Genomic DNA, 11,517 nt, shown 5'->3' on the forward strand with positions numbered 1-11,517 from the left:
TTAGACAAGACTGGATCACAGTTTGGTCTGTGATTTTGTCGTGTCCTATAAATACGTGATCTGCTTCATCCTCTATCCAACAGAGTCTGTCATTTCAAGCAGGGTCTCTGTCTCCTTCCTTCAGTTTCTTCATGTTTCATCTTTAGTTAACACACAAAAAAACTTTTGTATATATCTAACTTTACATATATACTTTTGAGTGGTGGTGTCTGATCGAGATTCACCAAACCATGGCTGTTGTTGTAACATCTAACGGGAACGCACCGGCTTTCGAAGCCAAGCTGACTGTCTATGTATTCATCTGCGTTGTCATTGCTGCTTTCGGCGGTTTGATCTTCGGTTACGACATCGGAATTTCCGGTTTGCTCTCTTTCTTGTGTCTCACGTTATCTAGATTTTCCTTTTTTTAGCTAATGTTAATGACATGTGATTTATAAAAAAGGTGGAGTGACGGCTATGGACGATTTCTTGAAAGAGTTTTTCCCCGCGGTGTGGGAGAGGAAGAAGCACGCTCATGAGAACAATTACTGCAAGTATGATAACCAGTTCTTGCAGCTATTCACATCGTCTCTTTACCTAGCCGCGCTCGTGGCCAGCTTCTTCGCTTCAGCCGTTTGTTCTAAACTCGGAAGGAAGCCCACGATGCAGTTCGCTTCTATCTTCTTCTTGATCGGTGTGGGGCTAACCGCAGGAGCCGTTAACCTCATCATGTTGATCTTTGGAAGAATCTTGCTTGGCTTTGGTGTTGGCTTTGGTAACCAGGTACACATATAATGAACTCTCTGGGACATAGCCGTAGTGGAGCAGTTTAACAGGATTTATTAAAAAAAATTCATTTAAAAAAAAAAAAAAAATTAAAGATATAAATTCGAATATTTTTTTAATGCTGATTTATTATGATATTACAATTATGAGCAAAATTACAAAGACGATTACAATTAGAATTTAAAACTTTAAAAATTTTAGATATATTTTTAAATTTAAAACTTATAGATTTTTTAAAAAAAACTTTAAATACAAGTAGATGAGACTAATAACTTTTGAAAATACATCATTATTTTATCAAATATATTGTTATTATTTTTTCCTGAACATGGTCTACAAATAATTTGAAACAAAACTGCTCTGATAGATCTCTACAATTGACTTAACGTTTTTGCATGCACCTTACATTTTCAGGCAGTGCCGCTTTTCTTGTCGGAGATTGCTCCAGCACAGCTCAGGGGAGGTCTCAACATTGTGTTCCAACTCATGGTCACAATAGGAATCCTAATAGCCAACCTCGTCAATTACTTCACTGCCAAGGTACACCCTTACGGTTGGCGTATTGCTCTCGGTGGAGCCGCGATTCCCGCCGTTTTCCTCCTCTTCGGTTCACTGATCATCTGCGAGACTCCCACGAGCCTCATCGAGCGCAACAAGAACGAAGAAGGCAAAGAGGCACTAAGGAAGATCAGAGGAGTTGAAGATATAAATGAAGAGTATGAATCTATCGTCCATGCTTGTGACATTGCGAGTCAAGTCAAGGACCCTTTCAGGAAACTGTTGAAGCCAGCGAGTCGCCCACCGTTCATCATCGGAATGCTTCTCCAGCTTTTCCAGCAGTTTACAGGAATCAATGCTATTATGTTCTACGCGCCTGTTCTGTTCCAGACAGTTGGTTTTGGAAGCGAGGCAGCTCTTCTCTCTGCGGTTATCACGGGAACCATCAACGTTCTGAGTACGTTCGTGGGGATCTACCTCGTCGACAAGACTGGTCGGAGATTCCTTCTTCTACAATCTTCCGTTCACATGCTCATTTGCCAGGTCTTTAAACCTATCTATTGTGTCTTCAGTATAGGTTGCGTGCGCCACAAGTAATCGTCTAAAACTAACAATTTTGTGAAACAGTTGATCATTGGAATCATCCTAGCGAAAGACTTAGGCACGACAGGGACACTCGGGAAGCCACAGGCACTAGTGGTTGTGATCTTTGTGTGCGTTTACGTGATGGGATTCGCGTGGTCATGGGGACCTTTAGGATGGCTGATTCCTAGCGAGACTTTCCCACTAGAGACACGAAGTGCAGGGTTCGCTGTTGCTGTCTCGTGCAACATGTTCTTCACGTTCGTGATCGCGCAGGCGTTCTTGTCGATGCTTTGCGGGATGAGATCGGGGATATTCTTCTTCTTCAGTGCTTGGATCGTTGTCATGGGACTGTTTGCGATGTTCTTCATACCGGAGACGAAAGGAGTGGCGATTGATGATATGAGGGAGAGTGTGTGGAAGCCGCATTGGTTCTGGAAAAGGTATATGCTTGATGAGGATGATGTGGAGAAGAGAAACTGATTGAAGTCAATATGTCTCTCTTGTGTGTTTTTTCCTTTTCATGTTTCTTGTTGATGTTTGTATAAGTCTTTCGTTGCTTGTGTTGTTTTCATGGGAACAAATAGTGTAATATACCAACCTGTTGTTTCAGGTTAGGTGTTTTTATCAATGAAATTCCATGAAAATTTAACAATTTATGATAAGAAAATCCTAGTATGTTTTAATAGTATAGGTTTCTTGCTGCACAAGTAAACCTCTAAAACTAAGAGCATGATTATTGGAGGTTCTTGGGGTGGAGTTCTTAGCGGAATATAAGAACCTGTCTCTTAACTTTTAACTAAAAAAACTAAGAACCGGTTCTTAAATAAGAGTTTTAAGAAGCGGTTCTTATTTTTTTAGTTAAAAGTTAAAAGATAGATTCTTATATTCCGCTAAAAACCCCACTCTAAGAACTCCCAATAATCATGCTCTAACAAACCTGTTGATTCAGTTTGGTGTTTTTATCAATGAAAATTTCTTTAACAATTTATTATTTACTTATATATGTTTTTTTTTGAAGAATGTTAAATTTATTCACTCAAAAAAAGATGTTTTTACAACATGTGTTAACACGTGATTTAGTACTTTGAAATATAGAACTTTGCTTATATATGTTTTGATAGTATAATTCTATGAAAGTAAATAAGATATATGTTTTGGTGGAGAGCAAAGATTTATAGTCAGGAAATATCTGCTCGTTGTCTGCATCTCCTTCTGTCTCAGTAGTAGGCTTTGAAGAAGGTCCAGCTCAAGGAGCTTGCTTCTTCTTGATACCACTAAACTATATCAATCCTCAGAACCATACATGCCGCTTCAATCGCTGTCTTAAACGTCTGCGCCTTCACATTGTAAGCATCCCATATCTAATCACAAAGATTCCAAGTGTTAACAAAAGGTCACTAGATTCAAACCAGAAGAAATGGAGACTGGGCTAGTCCAGCCCAGGCCCATCATTATTTTTTTTTATGTTTTGCGTTAGCTCTGCGTTTTACCATAACCCTCAAACATTCATTTTTTTTTTCCTTAAACATGAATTAATTGTAGTAAAGATGTGAAGTGGTGATTGTTTGTTGACAACAACGAAACATGTGAATTAATTGATTGTTCGTTGATAAGAAGCAAGCGAGATAGGTGTGGTGACCTACTATGACTTGATTGTTCAATTTTGGTCGTGGAGACTGGAGAGTTAGTTGTAACTTTTATGCCAAAATTACTAGTAATATACTATTACTGATAAAATTTACTTATTAATGTTTCATATTGGATAATCAAATTATTGCTAACCTCTTTTTGGTTAGAAACATTATATAAACAATCATCATTGAATTGTGGTGGAAGGGAAGGGACAGTTGTATAACAAAAAAAAAAAACTTTAAATTAATTTTATGGTTTGAACATCTCAGGCTGTATTAGGCTGATAAAATAGATAAACATTCCTTAATCTCTCCGCGTTTTCTTCTTCTTCTTCTTCTTCTTCTTCTTCTTCGCGTCGACTGCTTTATTCACTTGAGACAACAAATTTGAATTCCACAACATCCTCAAAGTTTCCTCCTTTCCTCTTCCCGATCAGGTATAGCGTAAAACCCAGATCACAAAATTCCCGGATCTCAAAAGTTTCGATCTTTGTCCTTAACCCATCTCTCTCGCTTTCTAATTGCGTCTACGATTCTCTTGAAGGTACGCCCTTGTTGATTGCGTTTCAATCACTCTCAGATTCAACAACAACCCCACTTAGCTCAAACCCTGATCAAAGTCTAAATCCTTGTTTCCTCTCTCTTTAAAGCTTCGATCTTTATCTCCTCTGGGCAGGGTTTTTTGCTCTTGGCTCCTTCACCTTGTTTTGAAGTTTGCTTTACTCTAAAGTGTCTCTCTTTTCTTGTTTGCAGAATGGCGGCGGATATGCTACCTGTCTACCTCATTATATTGGCGTTTATATGCACCGGCGGAGCCATTGCTTTGGCCTTGTTCCATATCTACAAGCACCTCTTGAACTACACGGAACCCATTTACCAGAGATATATAGTTCGCATTGTCTTCATGGTCCCTGTCTACGCCTTGATGTCTTTCTTGGCTCTCGTCTTGCCCAAAAGCTCCATTTACTTCAACTCTATCCGAGAAGTGTGAGTGCTTTTGTGCTTTGGTTTCAACAAATGCAGACCTGATAGGTTTATGTTTCTGTGGCAGTTACGAAGCGTGGGTGATTTATAACTTTCTTTCCTTGTGCTTGGCATGGGTTGGAGGACCAGGTTCAGTTGTAATAAGCTTAACTGGCCGCTCTTTGAAGCCTTCATGGCATCTCATGACTTGTTGCTTCCCACCTCTACCACTAGACGGGTTAGTTTTATATGACCATCTTCTTAGCTAATATGTGTTAGCTTATACGTGGTTATTGTATAATGTGTAGGCGTTTTATTCGACGGTGCAAGCAAGGTTGTCTGCAGTTTGTAATCCTGAAGCCAATCCTAGTTGCTGTCACACTTGTGCTCTACGCAAAAGGGAAGTACAAGGATGGAAACTTTAGCCCTAATCAATCCTATCTCTATCTTACCATCATCTACACGATCTCATACACAGTAGCTTTGTATGCGCTGGTTCTCTTTTACGTGGCTTGCAAAGATCTCCTAAAGCCATTCAATCCAGTCCCCAAGTTTGTGATTATTAAGTCTGTTGTCTTTCTTACATATTGGCAGGTAATAATGTCTCTTATCTTCCACAATTTTTTAACACATTTTTTTTTTCTGGTTATTGAACTTCTTTTTGGTGTTACAGGGTGTTCTAGTTTTCCTTTTTGCTAAATCTGGATTTATAAGGGATGAAGAAGAAGCAGCGCTGTTTCAAAACTTTATAATATGTGTGGAGATGCTTATTGCTGCAGCTGCACATTTCTATGCATTTCCTTACAAGGAATATGAAGGTGCCAATGTTGGAGGAGCACACAGTTTCTCAGCAAGTCTAGCACATGCTGTTCAGCTAAATGATTTCTACCATGATACTGTTCACCAGGTAAACTGATTATTCGTTTGTAAAACAAAACAATTGGAATGGTTAAAAGTAGGCATGTGGGTTCGGTTAGCTTGGTTTATTTGGTTTGGGTAGTTTGGTTTTCAGTTTGTTCGGTTCAATATAAATCTTACCAAATTAATCCGAAATAAAGTTTGTTTCGGTATTGGGTTAGTTTGGTTTTTGAAAATCCTACAGAAGTTTTGATTCGTTTAGATTTTGGTTTAATTTTGTTAGAATTTTGGATAAATTTGGTTAAATTCGGTTCGAAATTTGGTTGGTTCGGTTCGGTTAGTTTAGTTCAAGTTTTTGGTATGGTTTGGTTATAATTTTTAAAGAAGAAATTCGATTTTTTTATAGAAAACTATCAAATAAAACCAAACTTTTAACTGAAATAATCAAAATTTCGGTTCGGTTCGGTTCAAAATCCCAGGCCTAGTTAAAACTATGTGTTGATGATGAGTTTGATTTCTTACAGTTTGCACCGGCGTATCACGATTATGTGCTGTACAACCACAATGATGGTGGTGAGGAAGGGACGACGAAGTATCGAGTACGAACATTTGTGCCAACTGGTCAGGAAATGGATGCTGTCAGAAAGAACAAACACATGTTTGGAAACAAGATAGAGGGTGTTTCACCCTCCAGTCACTCGTCCTCGGGAACAAGCACACCGAAAACTTCAGGTGCAACTTCTGATCCTGCACGCCCCGAGACCATGAAATCTTCTTTGTTGGTAGACGCCTCGGACTCTGCTTCCACAATGTATGACATGTCCCTCATGGACATTGATATATCGAGCTACCCAAGTAAAGTACCTTCTGCAAATGTAAGTGGAGGGCCTAGATAGTGAGGAGGAAGATGATGATGTAGGATCCACCATTAACAGTGACAAGAGTGTTAGATTCAGGAGTTTCTCAAGTGTGTTGTTAAAACGGGAAAATATTAATTGGAGATTGAGATGTAACTTGTTGTTCTGATGAGTCTTCCACTGGTCACAGCTTAGTTCTTGTTTGTTGCTTGGTTCGCTATTTTTTTGGTTTGTAGATATAAAATGATTACACAATCTCAAAAGTTGTGAAACATTTGGTGTGCAATTAGAAAGAGTTAGATAATGTTTTGAGCTCTGTGTTTTGAGTTTGTATGGAGTTAGGCCATCTCTTTTTATGTTCCTTTCAGACCGCAGAATAATATTATCAACTCTTTTGTTTGTGTTATTATTATGATAACATTGTATTAATTCTGCCTTCGACCTAAACTTTTTGTTCTTTTTAGCATATGCTTATACAAAAACAAAATAAGTAGATTTTAAATATTGATACACCTAAGACCCTAGCAAACTATACACTATACAAAAATACATTTTACGATTAAAATGTCAATATCATTTTGTCATTCCAGTCTTTTTTTAATCAATCAACTAATTCTGCAAAAAGACGTAATTCCGATTGTCTTTATATTTGATGAATCCACATATCTTTATATTTTCCATTTCATATTAATTGTTGTTTTAAAATTTAAAATTTATTTTATTGAATTATTTTTCTGTTTTCAATGAATTTATTTAATTATTTTTTTTCCAATTTTGCATCTATTCTTTTATTTCATTAATTAACATAATCAAATAAACTTAATTTGTATGAAACTGAGTGAGTATAATTTTTTGTTTTGCCAAAGCCAGAACGTGAACTTTTATCCTTTTTATTGAATTTATACTAGTTGGGAAGTTAGATTAAAGTCCCACCTACATAAGTGTGTTTGATTTGACGAGAGACTTTTTTTTTTTATGTTAGTCCAAAAAAAACACAGAGACGACATTAAAAGCAGAGTAGTATAAATACGTCAAAAGTTGTAGAAAGCCAAAACCAAAAGACATATTTAAAGCAACAACGTGAAGCACTTGAAACGAGCACTTGATACGAAAACGTTATCAGCGTTTTACGACGCCGTTTTTCGGCGGCGGCTGAGTGTTTTAGTGTTTACAAGTTAACCAAACTAAACCTCTCCATCTACCCTTTTATATTCTCCACAACGCAAGAAACTTGATATCGCGTTTTCTCTTATCAAGATGAGCAGAAACGTCAGCAGCAGCGTCGGCGTTTGGCAGAGCAATAACGGCTACTATGGATATGGCTACGGAGGAGGATACGTGGAGAAGAGACAGCTGTTCCTCAAGAGCTACCAGTTCTCTAGAAAACAAAGCTTAACGGAGAAGATTAAGAGGTCTGTGAGGAGAGTGGTGAAGAAAGTTGTCTGGATGAAGTTGAAATCCGCTCGGCGGATGAAACGCGTCGTTTGGTCGCGTCTCAAAATGGCGTTCTTCTACCGCCGTAGACGCTTCTTTCGTCTCCTTCACCCGAACAAACCTTCCTCTTACTGCTTCTACTAAGTCTCTCTTTCTCTTTGTTTCTTTGTTTTGTGTGTGCATAGTTCGCTGCTTGCTTTAAGATTAATTATGTTGTTAATTCACTAAATGATCTTGTTATGGATGCTGGTTAGGCTTGTGTTTAACTTTATTGTGATAAAATCTTCGATATTATTTCATAGTTTCTGGAAAAGGGTTATATATCAAGATTTTGTTTTTAGATTTGAAAGAGACTTTCGGACACGAAAGATCATGCAGACAGGAAGCGTTTAGTCAGCGTCGATTCTGTTTCATGCTCGTTAATATTTTTTATTATTATGTCACATAAACGTAAGCGAGTCAGGTTCCTCTTTTCTCGTCTCTTTCACAACAAGTCAGTGAAACGTTATCGTAAGCGAGTCCTTGTCTCACCAAATTTTCATCACTTTTTAAAATAACCCTATATTGGGCCTGATATGGGCCTAAATGTGGGTTCACAAAACGTAAGCGAGTCAGATTCTGAAAATTTTGAGCATGAGTTAAGGCGGAAGAAACACATGACATGGTTAGTTCTAAACGCAGCTGATAGTTCAGCCTATATAACCTAGTTGAGACATGATTTGGCTCTATACACACGAATCTACTGCATCAATACATAACACCTAGAGACTGCTGCAGCAAGGTGGGTTTAAACAAGATTGGCAATGCATTCCATTATTTGTTTCAAAATGTCCAAAGATACATAGACTCCAGATATAGATTATTAGAAGTCTAGTTGAAACTGGTCTTGTTGTAATCAATGGGCCAAAAATATACGAGTATCTACAACAATTAAAATAAAATAAAATGTACAAGTTTTCTTTGCTTTTGCTTAGTAATTTGCAGATTTTATGTTCATTATTTGTATTAATGTGTATGGTCTGAAACCTATGTTCATTTCTTGGGTTGGAACTTTCCCTTAATATTCTGAATATCATTTGTTCCAAGCGAGAACGCCTTGGCAAGCAAGTCATCAGGAATGGGAGGGTTAGCGCCAAACAGAGACGGTCCAACACTTTGCGTCCCAGGGTTCTGACTATCGAAAGCAGCGATCACCGAGGCAGGAGTTTTGTTAGGGTTCTGCTGGAAATGGAGGAGAGCTCTGGGGAATGCAAAGACGTCTCCTTTGTTGACGTGTTTGGAGATGAGTTTTCCAGAGGTGGTCAAGAAGCCGACGAAGAGGCTTCCTTCGAGGACGAATATGGCCTCTGAAGCTCGGGGGTGAAGATGCGGCGGGTTGAGTCCGCCTGGTGCGTAGTCGATACGAGACATGGAGGTACCCATCATGTTGAGGCCAGGGATTTTCTCAACGTTGCCTGCTGTGACGGCTGAGCCCATTGAGGTGTTGCTGGTGTCTGCAGCATTGGCTAAGCCCATGTAGTAGAAGTCCTCTGGTGTTACTTGTGATGGGTCTTTGCATGGGTATCCGTTGACTTTTGAACCTAATAAGAACGTGGTAAAAGTCAACGACATAAATATTGAAATATTTCAGAATATAAAATACTAGATCAAGAGATAGAGATGTGATACCCTTGAGATCAGCAACACACAAATCTTGAAGCATGTTTGTTTCTGCGAGGGCCGTGTGGGCGGCTAGAAGCATGATGGTAACAAAAAGATGAGTCATGGAAATTGCCATTGTTGGTTGTTGTTGATGAATTTGAGAACATCCTTTGACCTGTTTCTCAATTTATATATCTATGTTGAGAAGATCTAACCAATGGAAAAACCTATGAAGAAGAGATAAACATGGAGGGGTTGATTTTAAAATTTTGCCATAATTAAGTTTAGGTGTATCGTTGGTTAATATTTGGTGATTAAAAGTGGATTTGTTTGTTGGAGACATCGATTAGCCTATGGTTATAGAATGACACACACCATAAACACACATCGAACTCTAATTAATAATCACCAAACTCGAAATGATTAAAAGAAAGGATAATGATTTTGGTTGTTTATTGGTTCTAGTTCTAGAACTCAAGTGGTTTGTTTGGTTCAATTAAATACAAACCGGCCCTTCTGTTTTGATAACCCAAACCACAAATCGGCTAGAAGTGAACCAAAATCGAATTTCTCTATCCATATAATGTGAAGATTAGTTGGGGTGAAGTAAGTACAGATGATAATAGAATATGGACTAAACAAATTCATAAAATGCAGGAATATTTAACAAATTCGTTCTTCAATAATGTCACAAGTAGAGTCAATATATAAAATGATGGCTGAATACCAAACTTAGCAAATTCCGAAAAACCTCTATTTAATTATTCAGAATCTATCTATATATATATAAAAAGTTTCCTTCTGTCATCCACATCAGATTCCATGTCACCAATTCGGAGTATGTGGTGACGATACGTGTCACGGTCAATCAAAAGTCAATGTTTCATTAATTCTTGAATTTAATGGGTTTTATGTGTTTACAACGGTCCAAATACATCTTCTCTAAAAAACGGTATACGAAACTTAGGGAAAGTGCCGTCGAGCAACAATTCCCGTTCAGTCAACTGTCATAGAAATCCAACGGTTTCACCGGTGACGAACGATTCCGATCAATGTCAGTCGGAAGCCGAATAGACTTCTTTAATCTGGAACCGTTACGGAAATTAACTTGGTTCATGCATCTTTATTAACATTCACATTAATACCTACTATCTACTTCTCACACGTTCTCACATTCAATGAATCTCTTCATTCATTCCTTTGTGTTAATCCTCCATTATAAATATAAAGGTTTTCTTCCAAAAAAATTATCAGTTCAATTCTTTTAATAAACAACACAAAAAGTGATGAAAAAAAATTTGTTAAGCTCATCGTTGTACCCGACGGATTGTGACAGAAAAATGATAAGAAACATAAAAAATGAGATGATAAACATAATAAACAGAGAAGAAGAGAAAAGAGGAAGACGATAGAAGAGGGGAGATAACTTTTTTTAGTGAACCTTTTTTAAAAAGATCTATCTATCTTTAGCTCATAATAATTTCCAACATCTTGGTGTTGATTTTTCATTATTGTGGCTCCCTAAAATGTTGTTGTCCCTGATCTCAAGGATACAACAGTTAGTAAATACACTTATGGATATAGAATCATGTGTAAGTATGCATGATTGTGATTTGTGAGTATATTTCAATTACATCTTTTCCATACCGACTACTGGATTGTGAATTCTATTTAACTTGGCTGCTTCTGTGTCTCTAAAATTGGCTGAGTTTTGATATATACATAGAATGCATTTTTCTTATTATACTTCCAAGTTTGAGTTTGCATATATCACAATAAAATGAGGACGGTGGACAAATTAGCTGAGTGTGGAATACTAAAGATGTTCTTACATTAAATTGAAGCGTTTTAGTTTTGTCCAAACACTAACTTATGCCTTATTTAGAACACTCATTTCCAATAACATATGTACTTTATTCTCGACAAATGACACCTGCTAACCTAATAAAAAACAATCACAACGTTGACACATTTAAAAGAAAATTCGTCCAACCGCACCTCCTATTTCGGATAAAAACACTAGAACTAATACGATATGAAAGACAATAGTTTCAAACCATAGTTTCAAATATATATATGAAAATAATGTTTCATTGGACATCAACCTAAAATAATATTTTAGCACATAATTAATAATATAATATTAACGACATACATTTTAAAAATATTCATAAGAAAAAATATAATCTAAGATTTTTGTATTAAAAATTATTTTATTTATTATCAAAATTATCATAATTACAGTAGAATAAACAAAGAAAATATGTAAAACTATTATGTATTCA

General features: G+C 37.0%; 4 protein-coding genes across 8 annotated transcripts; 3 read left to right on the forward strand and 1 right to left on the reverse strand.

Annotated features, from left to right (window-relative positions):
* Nucleotides 1-82: 82 nt before the first annotated feature.
* On the forward strand, nucleotides 83-2,498 carry LOC106293387 (sugar transport protein 6). Its single transcript, XM_013729072.1, has 4 exons — nucleotides 83-360; nucleotides 443-762; nucleotides 1,180-1,806; nucleotides 1,891-2,498. Exons 1-4 carry the CDS (start codon nucleotides 231-233, stop codon nucleotides 2,326-2,328), a joined length of 1,515 nt encoding a protein of 504 aa, XP_013584526.1. The 5' UTR covers nucleotides 83-230; the 3' UTR covers nucleotides 2,329-2,498.
* A 1,252-nt stretch (nucleotides 2,499-3,750) lies between these two features.
* On the forward strand, nucleotides 3,751-6,472 carry LOC106343448 (transmembrane protein 184A). Of its 5 annotated transcripts, none has more exons than XM_013782666.1 (7): nucleotides 3,759-3,916; nucleotides 4,024-4,156; nucleotides 4,233-4,466; nucleotides 4,531-4,680; nucleotides 4,751-5,036; nucleotides 5,116-5,349; nucleotides 5,825-6,472. In XM_013782666.1, the coding sequence occupies exons 3-7, from the start codon at nucleotides 4,234-4,236 to the stop codon at nucleotides 6,194-6,196; spliced, it is 1,275 nt and encodes a 424-aa protein (XP_013638120.1). In that variant the 5' UTR covers nucleotides 3,759-3,916; nucleotides 4,024-4,156; nucleotide 4,233; the 3' UTR covers nucleotides 6,197-6,472. The 5 variants fall into 5 exon arrangements, with proteins under 5 accessions (XP_013638118.1, XP_013638120.1, XP_013638119.1 ...); XM_013782665.1 differs by having other exon boundaries at nucleotides 4,024-4,151; XM_013782667.1 differs by having other exon boundaries at nucleotides 4,024-4,098.
* A 690-nt stretch (nucleotides 6,473-7,162) lies between these two features.
* On the forward strand, nucleotides 7,163-7,901 carry LOC106293767. The gene has a single exon (XM_013729413.1). It carries the CDS (start codon nucleotides 7,415-7,417, stop codon nucleotides 7,733-7,735), a length of 321 nt encoding a protein of 106 aa, XP_013584867.1. The 5' UTR covers nucleotides 7,163-7,414; the 3' UTR covers nucleotides 7,736-7,901.
* A 510-nt stretch (nucleotides 7,902-8,411) lies between these two features.
* Nucleotides 8,412-9,403, reverse strand: LOC106293663 (germin-like protein subfamily 2 member 3). Its single transcript, XM_013729329.1, has 2 exons — nucleotides 9,260-9,403; nucleotides 8,412-9,171 (listed from the first exon to the last, which is right to left on the reverse strand). Exons 1-2 carry the CDS (start codon nucleotides 9,366-9,368, stop codon nucleotides 8,624-8,626), a joined length of 657 nt encoding a protein of 218 aa, XP_013584783.1. The 5' UTR covers nucleotides 9,369-9,403; the 3' UTR covers nucleotides 8,412-8,623.
* Nucleotides 9,404-11,517: the final 2,114 nt, after the last annotated feature.

Source organism: Brassica oleracea, chromosome C5 (genome assembly GCF_000695525.1).
Source record: "Brassica oleracea var. oleracea cultivar TO1000 chromosome C5, BOL, whole genome shotgun sequence".
In the NCBI taxonomy this organism is placed as follows: Eukaryota; Viridiplantae; Streptophyta; class Magnoliopsida; order Brassicales; family Brassicaceae; genus Brassica; species Brassica oleracea.